General features: G+C 36.4%; 2 protein-coding genes across 6 annotated transcripts in view; both read left to right on the top strand.

Moving 5' to 3' along the window:
- LOC124534735 (furin-like protease 2) overlaps positions 1-20,137 on the top strand; it is a 285,263-nt gene that overhangs the window by 190,055 nt on the left and 75,071 nt on the right. For all 5 annotated transcript variants that reach the window (XM_047110726.1, XM_047110727.1, XM_047110725.1 and 2 more), the window contains one exon: positions 13,722-14,026. In XM_047110726.1, the coding sequence (XP_046966682.1) occupies positions 13,865-14,026 (162 nt within the window). In that variant the 5' untranslated portion in view covers positions 13,722-13,864. The remainder of the gene's footprint in view (positions 1-13,721; positions 14,027-20,137) is intronic.
- Positions 1,304-3,235, top strand: LOC124534961 (uncharacterized protein K02A2.6-like). Its single transcript, XM_047110996.1, has 2 exons — positions 1,304-1,506; positions 1,828-3,235. The coding sequence occupies exons 1-2, from the start codon at positions 1,304-1,306 to the stop codon at positions 3,233-3,235; spliced, it is 1,611 nt and encodes a 536-aa protein (XP_046966952.1).

The raw sequence follows: 20,137 nt of genomic DNA, 5'->3' as shown, positions 1-20,137 counted from the left end.
TCTACGAGACCAATTTGTCTCCGGATTATATAGTGAAGAAATGCGGTCGAGAATATTCGCCGAGAACGACATCGACTACAAGAGGGCTGTGGAATTGGCTAGCGCTCTCGAGGCGGCGGAGCGACACGCGAGCACGGCGGGCGCTCCGGTCGGCGGTGAAGGCGCTGGCGTGGACGCGGTGCACCGGGTGAGCGGCGGCGGAGCGGCGGCGCGTGCGCACGCGCGCATGAGCGGAGCCGGCCGGAGCGGCGGCGCGGGCGGTGCAGCGGCGAGCGACGGCGGCGGCGATCGAGTAGCGGACGGCCGCGTGCCGTGTGCGCGATGCGGTAGGGCTACTCACACTCCGAGTAAGTGTCGTTACAAAAATTTCACATGTGATTTGTGCGGCACCAAAGGACATTTAAAAGTTATGTGTTTAAATAAAAGTAATAACGCGGGGCCTATTGGAAGGGCAAAGTCGAAAGGTCAGTACTTTATAAATAACAGTAGTGATTCCGAGGGCGACGATGGTAACTTTTATAATTTAGTTACGGGTGGCGAAGGTGATAACCCTTATTACGCTACCTTGTTTGTCAATAATGTCAAATGTAAATTCGAAATTGATACGGGGAGTAGAATATCCGCAATATCCAAAACATTTTATGATAAATACTTTAATGATATTGTAATTTATAGTAAAAATTTGATATTGAAGTCATATACTGGTGATACCATCGATACCCTCGGGTATATTGATGTGGATGTACGTTTTGGTCAAAATTCGGCTAAACTAAAACTATATGTTGTTGAAAACGGAGGTCCACCTTTGATGGGTCGTACGTGGATCAAAGAATTAAAGTTATCAATTGTAGAATGTCATAAAATAACCGAACCTGATTCAATCGCTAGTAGATTAAAACGAGAATATCCAGAAGTGTTTGCGGAGGGTCTAGGTACTTTTAAATCGTGCATTCGTTTACATTTGAATGATAAGAAACCGGTTTTTGTCAAGGCGCGTCCTTTGCCGCTATCGCTGCGCGAGCGCGTGGAGGCTGAGCTCGAGCGCTTACAGCGCGAGGGAGTTATCTATAAGGTGGACCGTTCGGACTACGGCACTCCCATTGTGCCTGTCATTAAATCTAATGGCGATATTCGCATATGTGGTGACTATAAAATCACTTTAAATCCGATACTTAAAGATTTTCACTATCCTTTGCCACGGATAGAAGAAATATTTTCAATTTTATCGGGGGGCGAGCAGTATACGAAACTTGACTTATCTAGCGCATTTCAGCAGTGTCTTCTTCATGAGGAGTCTCAGGCTATGACGGCCATAACAACGCATGTGGGAACATTTGTATACCGTCGAGTACCGTTCGGTATCAAGTGTATACCGGAAAACTTTCAGAAAATTATGGAGGAAACACTTAACGGCCTGCCGTCTACTGCCGTATTCGCTGATGACATTTGTATTACGGGTAAAGGTAGTGATACTCACCTTAAAAAATTAAGAGCTGTCCTACAGAGGTTAAAAGATAACGGTCTTCGTATTAATTTTGATAAATGTCAATTTTTTAAGGATAGCGTTACATATTTAGGATATAAAATTAACAAAAACGGTTTGCATACTGATACCAAGAAAATAAAAGCAATCGTCGACGCGCCGCTGCCTACTAACATAACAGAGTTGAGGAGTTTTATAGGCCTCGTCAATTTCTATGCTAAGTTTGTATGTAATATAAGTGAGATTTTAAAACCTTTATATGATTTATTAAAAAAAGATGTCCAATGGGTGTGGACACATAAGTGCGATAAGGCTTTTATTAAAATAAAAGAATTATTGAGTAGCGCTCCGGTGCTCGCTCACTACGACGCGGAGCTGCCACTCATTCTGGCGGTGGATAGCAGCGCCTACGGGCTTGGCGCGGTTCTAATGCAGCGCGGAGCGGACGGTCGCGAACGTCCCATTAGCTGCGCTTCTCGCACGCTCAACGCCGCGCAACGCAACTACTCTCAGCTCGACAAGGAGGCCTTGGCTATAGTTTTCGGTGTAACTAAGCATCACCAATATCTATACGGCCGACGATTTATACTTCGCAGTGACCATAAGCCCCTCAGTTATATCTTTGGAAAAAATAAAGGTATTCCCACAACCGCCGCGAGCAGACTACAGCGCTACGCCATGAAGTTGGCCGCTTACGACTTCACGGTCGAGCTCGTGAGGTCCGCGGAGAACTGTCAGGCCGATGCGCTGTCCAGACTCCCATTGCCGCGTTCGTCTGTTGGACGAGGCACAAAGGAATCCGAGGCTGCCACTTACTTGAATTTTGTGCAAGATAGTTTCCCGCTCAGTTTTAAAGACATCAAAAGTGAAACGGCAAAAGATCCCATTTTAAGCAAAATTTACGGCTACGTCTTATACGGCTGGCCAACGGCCGAGGATAAGGAGTACATTGCATATTTTAGGCGTAAAGAAAATATCTATATCGATCAAGGCTGCTTATTGTGGGGCTACAAAATAATAATACCAGGGACGTTGCAAAACGCTATTCTAAAAGAAATTCACGACGGACATCCGGGTATCGTTAAAATGAAGCAAATAGCTCGTAACTACGTTTGGTGGGCGACTATAGACGCGGATATCGAGCGGGCAGTGCGCGATTGCGGCGCGTGTCTCGCGGTGCGGCCCGCGCCGCCGCCTGCTCCGCTCCACTCGTGGCCGTGGCCGGTTGAGCCGTGGTCCCGCCTCCATCTCGACTATTTGGGGCCCTTTAATAATAAATATTACCTTGTTATTATTGATGCTCACTCTAAGTGGATTGAAGCAGAAAAGGTCAGCAGCACGTCAGCAGCAAACCTCATTTCTGTTCTTAGGAAAATATTTGCCCGTTTTGGATTCCCAAAAAGAATAATTAGTGATAACGGGCCTCCTTTTACGTCAGCGGAGGTCGCGACGTATTTCCAACGAAATGGAATAGGGCACACGTTTACGGCTCCGTACCATCCCGCTAGCAACGGAGCGGCTGAAAATGCTGTGCGCTCGGTAAAAAGGGCTTTAAAAAAAGCTTCTTTAGAAAACGAGGACGAGAATACTGCTTTAAGTAGATTTTTATTCTCGTACCGAAACACCGAACACAGTACCACCGGGCGGGAACCGTCTGTGGCGTTGCTCGGCAGGAGGCTGCGTGGACGCCTCGATCTGCTACGACCTAACACTGATGAGCGCGTCCGCGACCGGCAAATAATTATGTTGTAACTAGTTCATTATAATACAAGAACTACTTTGTACAATGCACATAGATACCAACTGTACCAATTTATTGTCAAATAAAATAATAATATAATATGTTATGTTTAGCTTATATCATGTCTAAAGTTTTAAATTGTTATTGTTGTTGTTTGTCATTAGTAAAAGTTATGTAACACAAATGTATAGTATTTGACCTGCACATTGTCAGTTGTCATTAGTGGTTTATAAACATACTGCATAATCTGGTATTATTTAAATATAACTATATTTATATAAAAATACCATTTTCTTTAGTATAATATAGTGATAGTATATAAGTGTTTTGTTATTATATTTTGTTTGCTTATATTGTTTGTGTTGAATGAATCACTTGCCTTTAAAAGTTGTATTACCATACCATTTTGATGTATTAGCTTAATAAGTATAGTTAATAATAAGAAGGAAGGTGTTATGTACAATATGTGTAATGTAAGGTAGATAGAGAATTATTTGAATAAATCAGTCTGCTTTGGATCTCGGCCTTTCATTGACGTAACAATGTGGACATTGGACTCATTGAAATTATATTTCAATGAGTATGGTCTTAAAATTGAATTTGTATTGAAGACAATTCTGCGCGTTATCGGATGTGCCTAAAGAAACGTTCGTATATATTCGACTAACGCATTTATTTACTTTTAATTTAAATGGTATTGTCGTATTTTCAATCGAACGAATACTTTATCGAAAATTTTCTTCGTTAACTTTCGAATCAGCTAAAAACATGTATAATGCAAACGTCCCGTTCGCGTTTTTCAACTTTTCAATGGTTCCAAATTACTTGATGTTTTTCGTTTATTTGTTGTTTGAAAAGGTCCCCGAGGCGAATTTATCCAAACGGTGCGTTACTTAAATTAATATTAAAGTTTCAAGGCTTATGCAATTTATGCACGGAATTTAGCCCAGTGGTTAGAACACAAGCATCTTAACCGATGACCGCGGGTTCAAACCCAGGATCTCACCACTGTACTATTCATGTGCTTAATTTGTGTTTAAAATTCGTCACGTGCTCGGTGGTAAAGGAAACAATCGTTAGGTAACCAGCATGTGTCTAATTTCAAAGAAATTCCGTAACATACATATGTATTCCGCCAATCCCTGTTGACAAAACGTGTTGGAATATGTTTCAAACCTTCTCCTCTAAGGGAGAGGTGGCCTGAACCCGGCAATGGGAAATTTACAGGCAAGGGCCCATTATGGTAAGTGGTCAGCAGCATCTATAGCTATTGGCATTTTAAGAAATAACTCTAAACTACGAAGGAAGACATTATGTTCTGTTTGCCTGTTAAACTAGTTCACTCAGCTTCAAATCGGAACACAAAAATAGTAACGATAATTATTGCAGTCGTAGACCGACTTGCAACCCCCCACCGAGTTTCTTCTTTTATCGGCTTGTGGTGTCAATTTATTTATATGTATAAGATATTAATGATCAGATAAAACCGAACGGTATGCTCTGAAACAATTCTTCAACACGTACACACAAAGGCGCGCCGAGGAAAATAGTGTAATGTTGTTATTTGTATTACTTCCTCAGTTTCCGTAATGCAGGAGTTTCTTTGAAACTTCGAGACTCATTGAAAATACATTATTTTTCTGTTAGTGCGAGATCGTGCCAATGTTGTCGCCTCCGAGTTCTGCTCAAATGAACACATAGTAATGGCTTTCTTCTCAGGATTCTTCGTTTATTTTCAGCCTTCACATTTCGCTGTGCGATTTCATTCGAGCATGTTTCTATTCTCGTTTATTGGTGTGACCTTATTTTATTTTTAAATTCGTTTCTTTAAGTTACGTCTGTATTAACTGTAAATATTTTGTGTAATGTGTATGTGCATTTACACATACGAAAGAGGCGAGATGGCCCAGTGGTTAGAAACCGTGCATCTTAACCGATGAGTGCAGGTTCAAACGCAGGCAAGCACCACTGAATATTCATGTGTTTAATTTGTGTTTATTTTTCATCTCGTTCTCGGTGGTGAAGGAAAACATCGTGAGTACCATAGTGGTATTCCACCAACCCGTATGCAACATCGTGGTGGAATATGTTCCAAGCCATCACCACCAAGGGTTGTTGGTTTGCACTTGCATGTGTTAACTTGCTGGCATGCTTCTCCCTGTTTATATAGTTTTTAACGTCTGCTACGTTTTATGAAATACTTGCGCTCTGCACTGTTGGGTACAATTTCTGAGATATTACAAACAACTGTGTAAAGTTTTACAATTTATTATATGTAAAATTATATATATTAAGTATGAAATAGTAACGTACGAACGAAGATTTGCTCTCTCAATTAGTGAAGCGAATTCGCAACGGATAAATAAGTTAGACTTACCACTTCCATTTAATAATAATTCCAGGTATACAGGGAATAATTAATTAAATGTTTTGGATATAAAATTTAAATTTAGAACACGATTTCTATTTTATATGACATTTGATGCGATATGTGCCTGAGTGTATAACGGTTCTATAAAAATGTATATTTTAAGTACTATATTGGTTTTTTAGCTTCGATATATTTTTTAATATATTACAATACTGCACTTATCTAATTAAATCTGCTTTAATTTTACTTCCAATGCTTCGAAAACAGCGACGTTCGAAACATTTTTTTTTATTAAATTATTAACATTAAGAATATCTTAGGTTATTCAAGATCACAACCAATGACAGCGGCTCAATTCGATGTCAAATCCTGTTTATTTGGCGTTTGTCCTCTTGTAGTTGGAATAGCCCATACATGAACCCGTCGGGCGTGATCTCATAGCGCCCTTCGAAGGGCGAGTACCGCTGATATTTTATTACGTATTCCGCCACTCGAAAGCGGTCCCATAAACCTCGCAAAACGCAGAGTTGATGAAAATGCGTAGAGTTAGTATTTATTGATTTTCATGGAGCTTAAGTAGGTTTACTTATAAAATTGTTATATGATGATAATTTGATTAATGGAAAGGTGGATTTAAGAATTTTTGGGATGCATAATATAACACAATAGGAACTGGGCTTATTGTATGTATATTTCAATTATTGATTACTAGTGGTCATCCACGGCTCCGTTCGCGTTAAGGGTGTTGGTTGTCATGTGTTAGGCAAAAAACTATGTCCTTTCTTGTAGCTCAAGTTTGCTTCGCACCAAGTTTCATCAAATTTGGTTTAGCTATTTGGCCGTGAAAGAGCGACACAAACAGACTTTATAGAGTTTCTTTCGCATTTATAATATTAATATAGATTAATCAAAAGTGCTTTTAGTTTATTTTGTTTTTATGAAGTTTAACTTAAGATCGGATTTGGAGCTATTGGTTCGAACTAAACCAGCTATTATTAATCCTATTAACAGTGGGCGATGTTTACCACTCCAGTTTGCTTGGCAGGTCTTGTTTGCCTCCGTCTATACCTAACTTGAGGTCAAACATGCGCTGATTTAGGTCGAACCGTGCATGTTACCGTATGAAATAAACTGTTGGTTCGAGTTAACCCGGGAACCATGAGTGTTTTATTCATACGTTATGCTTTGAATGTCGCGAATGAATTGATATATTTTTTATGGATGTGTGAGTGTGACACGAGTGTGTTTCTTATATATGTATATATGTAAAGGAGAAAGAGCAAATGTGAAACCTGGTGATGAGTTGTCATCATCGAGTGTAGACCTTCGGCAATCAGGACTTTTTACCATAGTGTGTGTAGTTGTGTGTTATCATATGACCATGTAAATGATACATATGTATGCATCTAGTAATTATATTTTTTAAGCAATTCAATTATATTATTTATTTGATCTTTTTGACAACCTTTGTGGTCAAGTAGTGTGAATACCGGTTTTCATGCGTACGGCACTCTGAGATCCCTGGTTTGATTCCCGGCGCAGTCGATGTAGAAATAGTTCAATAGTTCTCTATGTTGCCTTGGGTCTGGGTGTTTGTGGTACCGTCGTTACTTCTGATTTGCCATAACACAAGTTCTTTAGCTGCTTACATTAGGATTAGACTAATGTATGTGATGTTGTCCGATATTTATTTATACTGCTATTGTAAAACGTTTAATATGCAGCGAAATGAACTTCTTTTCACGTTTTTCTGATAAAGTAGGTAAGAACAGGTCGTCGTAAAGGCTACAGAGGGAATTTTTGTTGAGCGCGTCTATCAACCGAGTTACGCCTCGACCATCTAATAAATCCCTTTCTCATAAATTTTATATGCAGTTTACACCTTACTTACCTCGAATAAATGGGCTGTCCCATATTGATGTTAAAAAATATTCTGGTTTAATATTGTCTTAAATTTTCGCGATTATTACACATTTAAATAAAACTAGTTATTACGGATTTTAATCGCGTATATTATTTATTTTGGACAGTAATAACTAGTTTTATTTAAATATACTGGTTTTTTTATTTTTATTAAAAATCATATTTACTAATATGTTTTTGCCATTTAAATTCTATTAATGGATATTTTATATCTAAATTCATACAAAAGTAACATAGTTTAGCTATAGGATAAAATTTAACATATTATTATATAGCATGCCAGTATTAGATTTGGAAAAAGACAAAAATGTATACGTATTTTTTATGGAATAGGTTGGCGGACGAGCATTTGTGCCACCTGATGGTAATGCTATGTCCCTTGTGCCTGTAGTTACACTGGCTCACTCACCCTTCAAACCGGAACACAACAATACTGCGTACTGTTGTTTAGCGGTAGAATATCTGATGAGTGGGTGGTATCTACTCAGGCGGGCTTGCACAAAGCCAAGAAGAATAGAACGGAACTGATCCTTTTCTTAAGTCGGTTAATACTGTAAGACTCCTAAAACAATGTTTCGAAGAATAAATTAATACCATTGCTTACAAAAAAAAACAACGAAAATACAAAAAAAAGAACATTATTATCAAAGAAAACTTTTGAAACATATATAAACCGTACTTTAGTCATATTTAATGAAAAGTCGATTATCATAATGAATTCAGGGAAATACGAGGGTGGACCGTTTAATAGAAAGACAGGGGACAAAAGGCTTGTTTAAGCACTCGGGCTTTATTAACTTGAATCGTAAAGTGACATTTACATAAAATACTAGAGCCTTAAGTGGAAACGACGAAGTTAACACGATGATACGGATTAATTTCTAATACATTTAACGATGATAACTTCGATATGACGCATCGTTTATATCAAATATATATAAAACCTCATTAGTCTCGTTAGTATATTCAAAAGTCCTAGGTTCAATTCCTGGATCGGATCGGACATTAAACTGACCAAAAATCTCTCTAGCGTGAATACAGCCGTGTTAGATTGACATATAACTTAACTTACACTTAGCGTATATAGTGATACAATAACTAGTAAAGTTATTACTAGTACGGTAAGTATGTTCAATGTGAATTCGTTAGCCATCATATTATACGAAATTTGACGAGGTGTTATTCAAATAATAAAGGTAATTATCTTGTTACATAACTACGTGTCAGAAGATTACCAATATCAAAAAGTAGGATAAAAAAACGAATATTAAAGAATACTACTTTATCAAGTTTCTTTCTTGCTCAAGTATGCAAAAACAGCTGATATGACAGTGGTTTTGGATGTAATTTTGAATACTGATAACGGATAGAAGCTAGTTCTTCTTAACAGAAGAACAAGGGAAAGCTTTTATGAGCAAGGAAAACAAATACCTTTTTGATAAATTAACCAGTTTTATGTCAATAACTAAATAGATGCTATAAACAAGTCAAGTGGTAGATCAAGCAGTGGATTAGTAGCGAGGCAGTGTCTTACCAGATAATAGACAACCGATGTAGACGGTTACGGAGTAAACATACTGTGCAGAGCATGATTAATCCTCTCTCTGAGAATGCTGCTCCCAGACTGCTGTTGTAAATTTTTATAAACCTTCTTGATCATTTCCTAATTAATATTTTGTAACGAATTCTAGCAGATGAAATGTGTATTGTTATGTAAAATTTTCATACACTTCATCATATATTCTTTCGACAAGTAAGCTATTTTGTGTACTGTTGTGCCTCGATTTGAAGAATAAATGAGCTAATGTAACTACAGGCAAAAGAAACAAAAATCTTAGATTGCAAAAATGATGGCGATGATTAAAGTCAAAGCCAAAAATATTTATTCGGTATGGAAGTGCTACATTTGCATCTTGATTGTCAAAATCTACTACCAGTTCGGAAATTTATGCCTTGGAACTGAGACGAACCGGCGAAAGAAGCTCGATTTTTATTAAATTTATATGAGGTAAAGGTTATCATCACTATGAAGCTGACTATGAATGTTACTTTTTTGAATTTTTATGAAAAATTTAATTATCAAAATTTCTACTTTGGTTTGATTTGAAGACAAAATTGAAGTCGGTTTTTGCTATGTTAAAATCTTGTGTTGTGTTATTTTCATTTGATTTGCATTATACGAAAATTCGTAACGGCTTCTCCTGGCTTACATCGAGTTAGCGCTGCGCGAAAGGCGACCATTAGGAACTAAACATACATCATGGTTAAATTCTAAATCCGGTTTTTAGATTAAACAACAAATTGCCTCGGTTGTTCCATGATAATCCTTCGTTCTGGTACGCTGGTACAATGTGCTTCGCGTAAGCTTCGGTTAGATTTAGTTTGAGATAGGACCAATCTAAAAGTTGTGTTGTTTTTATATATGCAATATTTTTAATTTGAAGCCACACGAAGTACAATCCTATTTGGTACAGGCATAAGATTTATTTTTGTATGATTTAATATGTTTACTTAGTGGTAACGCTTTGTGTCCATCTGGGTAGATACCAATATTACATCGTATATTCTAAAAGCAGCAATACCTTGCATTGCAGTGATTTGAAGAGCTGACGAGTCAATCATTTATGTCAAAATAGTCATGTGATCTATGCTATTTAGATCCCATGGAATCAGTCACCTTTTGGAGAGTTAGTAGTTTTCAAACGGGTTTAATTTATCAAATTAATCTAATGAAACTCAATAGACTTTAACGTAAGAACCTTCATAAAAATATCAGAAGAGCCGCATAGTATGTAAATATTACACGGACGAGAAAGTGGTTTTAATCCCCTAAAATTAATCTATGATTAATTAAACTTGCCTTGACTTTATAAAAAATTGACCCTCACGGGATATCAGGCATACCTCTTATATGTTACTTCCTTAAGGCTTAAATGATTTAAAATACGGTACAATCCGATACAAACCTAGTTCAACTAAAATCACTCATAAGAACTCCGAAGAAGAGATTTCGACACAGTCACGGTAATATATTCTCGATTCTGTAATGTTTAAATGTAATGGAAATAAAATTTACAGGGTGAATGCTTATTGATTGACATTGAACCACTTTAAAGTATTTATGACAAATTTAATTTGACCAGACTTAATTTTAATTAGAGGAAACGATCAAAGAATATGCAAATACGGAAAGCAAAAAAAAGGTCGGTACGTCCAATTGAAACGTACGCGAGGCGAATATTCAACGTGTCCAAAATAAATATGTGGTGGAGGGTTATTAAGTCGTAAATATTTTGACTACTCAGCCCCGTAGCATTAATGGAATTATCCCTTTGCGATCTAAGTAATTTGGGCGTCCATCCCTTTTAACTTTTGCCAACAGGTCGATGGTTGAGGTACGAATTTAAAAATGGAATCATATAATTTACATAAATGTAATCTGCATGTGGAATTGACTAAAGATATATTTTCTGTATCCATATTATAAAGTGGTTCGCTTTGTATGATTGTTTGGACTAATCTAGTAATCCGAATGATATGGTACCATACATGCTATGATCCTTACTAATTTTACTCTTGCATGCATACTGACAGAGAAAATAAAGACATAGCGTACTTTACTTGAACCAACACAATTGATTCATTTTCTAAAACAATGTATTAGCTGTCTTTTAATCACAGACAGGAGCTTTGCAACCGATGTTCATATTTCTAACCTACAAATTTTGTTAATCTTGTATTCGAACTTACATCCTTAAATTTATTATCTTAGGCAAGAAATATTCAAGGAAATACGTTAATGATTGTCCTTAACTTATTAATAGAACATAAATACCATATTTCCATACTAGCATCCATTGAAACCCCTCAGGGAAAGTATTTTGAAAATATCTTCCTGGGTGCTCATCTACGTTCCAAGAAATTCCTGTGAATTATCTTAACCCCTAAACCAACTGGTTTAGGCGGTAGGTTTAGGCTGTCAGTAGGATAGGAAAGATCTCTTAGCCACGTACACCAATTATTATAAAAAAATTTAGGAGGTAAATCTATATGTCGACTGTATGTGAAAAGTTAGGTTATTATAATTTTAACAAGCCAATGGTTTGTTCCCTATGTGGTTGGGTAAAATTTTCAATAAATGAACAATTTCATCATGGGTATATACCGCATATAAATATATGATTAAAACCTGAGTATTTTACCGCATGAGGAACTTTATATGGGTAATCCTGATGAACAGGATATTAGAATTCCGCGAACCTCCTCTGGCGGAGACATCGTGGCTTCGAGCTCTGACATAAACGTTTAACGCAAAGCGCGGAATCCGCAGCGCGCCGCTCCGCAATATTTCCGACCGTTTTATGTTTGGTACATCGCATACTTTAGTAGTTTAGAGCTAACCCTTGTGCGAGTTTGTGTTCAAAATGCAAGTTTATTTTTGAACCTCCATACGATACGTGTGCTTCGGGCCATCACAAGTTTTAAGAGATTAACGTTTCTTTTGTAAGTGTTTTTGTTCTAATTTCATTGGTACGTTAATATTACTTTTCTGTTATTGTTTTTCCACCTCCTGTTGTAAAACATGTGACATTTTTATTTATGTTTGTATGGTGTGTTTATATTTTTGTTATTGATAGTTTAATAAGAGCGGAGATGGCCAAGTGGTTGGAACGCGTCTTAAGCGATGAACGCATGTTCAAACCCAGGCGGGCACCACTGTATATTCATGTGCTTTATTTGTGTTTGTACTCGTTATTCATCTGCTGCTCGGCGGGGAAGAAAAACTTGCATGTGTCTAATTTCATATAAATTTTGCCATATGTGTATTCCACCAAGACGTCTTGGAACAGCGTTTTGGAATATGTTCCGAACTTCAAAGGGAGAGGAGGCCTTAACCCTGCAGTGGGAAATTTACAGACTGTTATTGTTTAATTACTGTTAATGTTGATAGTTTAATTACTGTTTTATTATTATTTTTAACACTTGGGTCTTATGTTTCTTTCGTCTGTGCAATATTTATTATAAGCGACATTATTTTGTTTTAAATGTAAATATAGATTAAATTCTGTAGATTTGTTGCTTATTTGGAAATTTCTCGTCTCTTCAAGTCTCATTTCGACTGTTAATTCTGTCTAATGTTTAGTTTCGTCCTAAGAATGAGTCTCTGCGTGGCCCGTGACAGTTATGGCGACATTTCTTACTCTGTCTCCATGTAGGTTGATATCTTGAAGCTGACTTGATATTAAATTCTTGATTGTGTAATGTTTAAATATTACTGTTTGAAGTCATTATTTAAATTTTAAGGTACCGGTGCTTATGTTAAATATTACTGTAATAATGAACGCTTTATTTCCACGTTGTTTTATTATAGTATGAAAGAGCAAAAGATTCTAAATTTGGAATTTTGATAAATTCTGAATTGATTGTTTAGTGATTATTAATTATTGACATATTGATAGCATCTGGATTGCCGTAAAATAAACCAATTATTTGCATTTATAACTTATAGTCGTGTCGTAGCTTATCGGACAAAATTTCAAACAAATAACAATATATGTTTGATTTTGATAAATAAATTGTAAAATATGAATCTGGGTCTTCGCATCGTAGGAAATATATGATAGCCAATATGTTTCCAATCATAGGAATTAAGACGCTACATCCCTTATGTTTGGAATTACATTGGCTCTCGAACCCTTTGAATAGAATAGCTATATCGAGTATTGTTGTTTACCAGTAGAATTATTATTGATGTGAGCGTAGTCGAGCTTGCGCACATTCCCTAGGATCAGTGAAAACTTACCGCGGCCGACGGATAAATTTACAAATAAAATTTCATAAATATTTTTGATATATTCACGGTCAGGCTTTTCATACTTCGCCCGCGTGGCTTATCAGGATTATCTCGGGATTTCCTCTCGGATTTTTTTTAACTTGTTCGCATTTGTGCGTTCGCTTATTGCGTTCTATCTGGCGCGTGATTTGCCGCATCGCCCGCCTGCAAATATGTTTATCGTGCCCTAAATACCTCTCAAATTTATGAAGCTCGAGCGTTAAAAAATAACCGACGTGAAAGCGAGCCGCCGCTATGGGACCTACCTCTTTATTAAATTTTAATATCCCCTCGGCCTCTTTGTGATCGCGATCGTTACAATTAAAACGCTTTCATCGCGCTCTGCTATAACAAACGCTCTTGGTTACAGGTGGTCGAGCGATGAGAACATATTCGGGACGGATCTTCGCGTGATTTATGACGCGTTGAAGTGCTGAAGCGAAATCGTGTGGACGAGTGTGTCGGTTCGCGAGTGTGCTAATGTTGTGATCGGGTGCTCGCAAGTTTTCTGTCATGGTGTTGTCATGGCGCGCGCTGGCTTTGCTGGCAGCGCTGCAGGTGTGCGCGGCTGTGCGGGAGGCGACGTACCACAACCACTTCGCCGTGCACGTGCCCGCTGGCGAGAAGCACGTAGATGACATCGCCAGAAGACACGGATTTGTCAATCATGGACAGGTGAGTCTTTGATTTTGTATTTGTGAATTTTGTTAGAAGAAGCTTTAAGTACTAAGTTTTAAAGTTCAACATACTTTACCGGAAAATTTAAATGGAAACTTTTATTATTATTAATAGGATTATAACAGCATAGAAACATTTCTTTGCGAGTTAGATTCTGGCTTTTGATTTTTTTTTGTCTTTTATCAAAAAATCTTCATATCTCATCCACACCACCTTAGGTCTACTGTAGGATAGACATATGTCTTAATTATGATAGAAGCATAATTAATTATAATGTAAAAAAAAATGTAATATATATATTCACAAAATTTCCACAACATAATCTACACAAATCATCGAGGAAAGTATGCTAGTGAAAATTAGTCTAAGCTCAACTTGGTATCTTGGCCTGGCCGTCTGTCAGCGGCCGTCCAATTAAGTTCTCCTCGTGATTAATGACTGCAATACCTAACTACACGAATTACCTCGACCAGAAAATTGTTCGTTGAGAAAATCGGTATGTGTAAAGAGTACTAGCGATATATAGAGATACATTTAAGTATGTTAATTGATAAAAATATTATTGTCATTATTTATCCAATTTATATCCTGTCTGGTCGTAGTTTACATTTGAATTATATGAGTAAAATTCGCATATTTATGTTATTATATTATAATTATTTACTACGTAATGTTATTGGGCAACGGCTTCATTTCCTATCGAAGTAAAGTTTCGATGTACCACGACTTTCCAATGCTAGTAGGTGGATGAAAATGTGCCAGATTAAAAAGTTATCTAACGAACGATATTACAAATTACAAAAAAAATTAAGCTCGTGTGTATTCATAAGATTTACTTGTTATAAAACACTGCTTAAGAATCAATTAATTTAAAAAAATACTCGTCATTAATTTTACATTAAATTATATAGTGTGAGTATTCATATGGTTGTTTTAGAATGACAAAGGAACGAATATTATCTGCCAGTACTAACTGGCACTGTTGTAAGAAAATAGTCCTGATTCTTCGATTCTATACGAGAATAAAGCTTTCACAGATCACATTTCTAACGTTTCCTGTCGCATTATCCAACGCTCCTTTGTATTGTACTCGGAACAGCGAATGATAAAAATGGTAACGAACATATTAGTAAAGAACAATAGTAGCAGATCTCTCAGAATATGCTGATATACGAGATGTTTAAAGATAAATATAAATGTACATGAAATCTCTGTTGGTTGGATAATGATGATAAAGATATCTGCATTAAATTCGTTAAGATGATTCGAGTGTAAGGTACGAATATACTCATGTGTAAATCAAATCAAATCAAGTCAAAATAAACTTTATGCAAGTATTTGGCTTTTACAAGCACCTTTGAATCGTCATTTTACAATTAAGTGAAGCTACCACCGGTTCGGAAAGTAGATTCTACCGAGAAAAACCGGCAAGAAACTCAGTAGTTATTCTTTTTTAACATTTAAAAAATACAAAGTCATGTGCGATAAATACAATTATTCGAATTATTATATTCTGCTTGGAAGTCACCAGGTATTAACTCCACGCTTTTTTATCATCTATAAAATCTTGTATCGAATAATATGCTTCTCTCTCGCAATCTATTATATTCTATCTCGCAAATGAAACGCTTCAACTAAGAATCGCTGATTTATTCCGTAGGCCGCAGATCCCAAGATCTTGGATTCTAGATTATAAAAAAAACATTAGGCTCTTCCTAGCGAAACATTCTCAAGCTCCTTCGAGCTGCTATTGAGAACGTCAAAATTCTGGTATTTGGAAGAATGTATACTCCCATACTTCGGAAATCTTGTAAGCCTGAAAGATATAATTTGACTAAATTGCGATAGTGTCGATCGTTTTAGAGTGTTGAAGCTTTGTGTTCTAATTTGTTGCATATGGTTTTTAAGCTGATGTTCCGTATAAAATATCAATAGAAGATACTCCAAAAATCTTATCCTCAAGAACATAAGGACGGATTCGTACACATCGGGTTTCTTCTTGTAAATGAATCACTTCTAAAATAATTATATTCTGAGATGTTGTATACTATGTCCATATACAGCTGCAAGTTGTTTTATTTTATTCAGTAAATATTGATAAAGACTGGTCTAGACTTTTATGGGGTTTCCCGGTTTTTTTGTTTACATTTATAAAGTCATTATAACCATAAAAAAGAAGGATAAATCTACGTTCACTTTGTGAATATGTATTAGTATAGGGTGATTGTGTTTAGTGGCGTGTATGTTTGTGTGTGTTTCTGGCTCATTAGAAAGAGAGCCTTGGTCGTATGCCTTTATTCTTGTCAGATTAATAGATGGAGAGAATAGAGAACACACTTCACAAACACAAGTGTGCACTATGATATAAAATTTTTAATGAAAGGGTAGGAGGACAGGCATATGTTTGACGTTAGAAAAATATTTTATTTATTGATATTGAGGTTGACCACCTGATGGATGACAAAGACCGCTAACCATCAGAAATATGAATCGCCAATATTGGCAATGGGTCACCAACTTTGGGAACTAAGATGTTATAGAACCCTTCTAGACTGGAATAAGATAACATAAATATTGCTGTTAAGCTCAGACGGCCTGCTACAAATCCTACCACCGAATGAGTGTTGGCAGTTGGTTAGTCTCCGTTGGTAAGCAAATCAGTCAGGACATCATCTCCGCCATAATCATTGCAGAATAAGCTCCAAATTTATCAATTAAGAATATAAGCCCTTTTTGCCCTATTCTGTCTTAGATTTGGATCTTAGTTTAATTTAATTTTAACGATAAAACGTGTGATCGATAATTTGCTCTCATTTGGATACATGTTTTCAATTGCATAGCATGGCAAAAAAGTAGGCTATCTTTTCTTGGAGTTCAAGTTTGCTTCATAACATATTTCATCAAACTCGGTTCAGTGGCATTGTTTAAGAAGAGCAACAGCCAGGCCGACAGACAATGTTACTTTCCCATTTATAATATTAATATATATTTTTGATATACGTATATACATACGGATATATGTATATGTATGTCGAATTACATTTAATAACATTACGAACACATTACATTTCGCCGGGGAAGCGCTTTCAGTCTAAACAATAAACCCGTTAGGTATCCAAACACTTGGCAAGACATTCGGTCCTGTGTTTGACGTGCTTCTCTAAATCGCCTCCGAGAGCCCTTACCGTCTCGCTACTATCCACACTATGCTTATATAACTATGGTATATACACATGTACTACTATTAAATACATACATATTTCAATAACATACAAAGGAATATCTATACATGTAATAAAATTGGAGTGTCTGTTTGTAATATTAAAATAGCCCTTTTTACTCAGTGCATATGTATTCATACACGGTACTTATATCAATACAACATTTTTTACAATTTTTGTCGGTCTGTCTGTATCTCAGAAACGACTGGACAGATTTTGACGGGACTTTCACTGGCAGATTACTGATATAATAGGGAGTAACATAGGCTACAATAACTTTTTTTTTGTTATATTCAAAGGCGTACAACGTTGCGGTTACAGCTAGTATAAAATAAATATACATACTTCCCGTTTATATTTGTTTTATTTCTGGTATATATATATGAAAAACATACAATGTCAAAGTAAATAAAATTGGATGGCGTACCTTTCTCTTACACATGATGGAAGCTTAAGAAAAATTGAAGATTATTTGCTTAATAAATATTTGACGTCCGTCCAATGTTAACAATGGACGTGATAGCCTAGAGGTTGAAGCATTTTTTTTTCATAAATATCGAGGCAGACTGTCATATAGCCATAGATGCTGAAAGTAATTTAAACCTTACATCGCTGATGCCCCAATAACTTCGGCAACTGAGATGTTATATCCTTTGAGCCTGCAGTTGCTCTGGCGTATGGAGAACACAACCATATTAATTAGTATTGGTATTTGGCGCTAGAATATATGATGAGTGGGCGGTGCCTACCCGGACTTGGACAAAGTCCTGCCACCAAGCAGAATAAATACATTATACAAGTTCTGTCGATATTCTCTCGACGGTACATATGTATTCGTAAACTTTATGTAACGTAAACTTCGAGACTAGACATTGTGAGTGCAAAAACATCCTGTAAATTTCCCACTGCTGGGCTATGGCCTTCTCTTCCCTTTGGAGGAAAATAAGGTTTGGAGCATATTACCCCATGTTGCTCCTACGCGGGTTGGTAGTTATATATGTGGTAGAATATCGTTGAAATTAGAACTTAGACGCACGAAATGAGATAGAAATACAAATGAATAACATGAAAATTCAGTCGTACTTGCTTAACGACTCCGCTAATCTCGGCTGTTATATGAAACTCATTAATGAAAATAATTACGCTACAATTAAGCTATATGCTTATAGTGTGACTCATTATTTTCAATTTCGGAACTGTTACCGAAATACCAAAAATTTTTTTATGTTAGTAATTTGTGTAGTGAGGCTTTATGAGTCCATGGCCCGAAAATGTACTATTGGGCTTATATATTCAGGCCTGCGAGATATTTCCTCAAAATAAACCACGATAATGCCAAATTTAATACAAAGCCCGCTCTACAATTACGACCCGATAACATTGATAACTCACAAAGTTTAATATTTATTAAATTAGTGAGATAAATTTAATGTTTGTTTTAGTCAAATTTTAAAACACAATAACATAATAACAACAAGACCAATATTTGCGAAAAATTTAGGTCTTATCATCATATACACAGTATAAAACAAAGCTGCTTTCCGCTGTTCCTGTATGCTTAGATCTTTCAAATTACATAATGGCTTCTGTTACATTTTTTTCTAATGGATTTCGAGGGGAAGGTTTATACGTATAATACATGAACAATGTTGTAGAGAAACACTGATAGTTTTAGAGATTATAAAGTGATGTCGTGAATAAACACATTTTTAATATCAGTATTGCACCCGTGCGAAGCCGGGTCGGGTCGCTAGTATATCATCTAATTCTTACGTGTGTGTATTACTGAACCCTTAAATGGCTGGGCCTGTTTTGATAAAATTTTATTGCGTGAGTAAATGATCCGAGCGATCTTTATGTATACGAAGCGTTAAACTCAAATTCGATCTTATAATTTTAACAGACGTCTAAGTGATAAATAATGAAAATAAGTAAATAACAACAGTAGCTGTAGCTTTCGTGTATATTACACGAAGACTTTTCGAAGACCGCTAAACGTGATATTCGGTTTTCGTTCCAGCTCACGTATTGTCGATGGTCCTCAGCCGCTGAACCCATTCGTTTTGTACTCGATGTACCCAATCGTGGTACGCTGTGTCCGAGGGTAACGTATTGGACGATCCCGGCACTCGAGCGATTTTGGGTTAAGGTTAAGTGGACCATACGAACTTTTTATGGGATCGAACGTTTTACGCAACAGTTCAATACATGATTTGACTGTGAATAAAAACGTGTTCCATATTTGAATTTGTTTCAAATTGTTCGAAATTTAATTCTCGATATATATTTTTTTTTATTGCAAACAATTAGCGTTTATTCTATACACTTTTTATTTTATAGGTATTAAAAAACCGAATATGGCCATTATTGTGCAATAAACGCTTTGAATTTATAGTGTGGTAAAACGAAGGTAATTATCCAGTTAATGACTTGAAAAGAAATTGTTGATATCGTAGAATGAGTTACGCCCTTTAAATGTAGTTCCGTAATTTTTAGTGTCACGATGCAAGTGTGTGTGTGTTTGTGTATGTGTGTTGTGACGTATTGTCTGTTAATGACGAATTCGTAATTGGATTTCGGCAATGATGACCAATTACAGATTATCTACTGCGAAGGAGATTTTTCATAGCTATGTGCCTACTCTCTGTTTTTTCAATCTCATAATTCAGACAAAGGACCAATTGCTTTACATACTTTTTGAGGCACAAGAATGTAAAACGTCCAGCTTCTCTAACTTTGGACTGATTCTGAGAATATGGTAAATTCAGACTAATTATAATTGTCTTGACAAAAACATCCAATTCAAGACCCCGTGATCAGAAGCCGTATAAACTAGCAGCTAGAACAACGAGGCCATTTAATCTCGAACGAACGAAGTGTTATTATT

This window comes from Vanessa cardui, chromosome 13, assembly GCF_905220365.1.
Source record: "Vanessa cardui chromosome 13, ilVanCard2.1, whole genome shotgun sequence".
Lineage (NCBI taxonomy): Eukaryota > Metazoa > Arthropoda > Insecta > Lepidoptera > Nymphalidae > Vanessa > Vanessa cardui.
The sequence above is the reverse complement of the archived record's forward strand: the minus strand, read 5'-3'. Positions and strand labels throughout refer to the sequence as shown.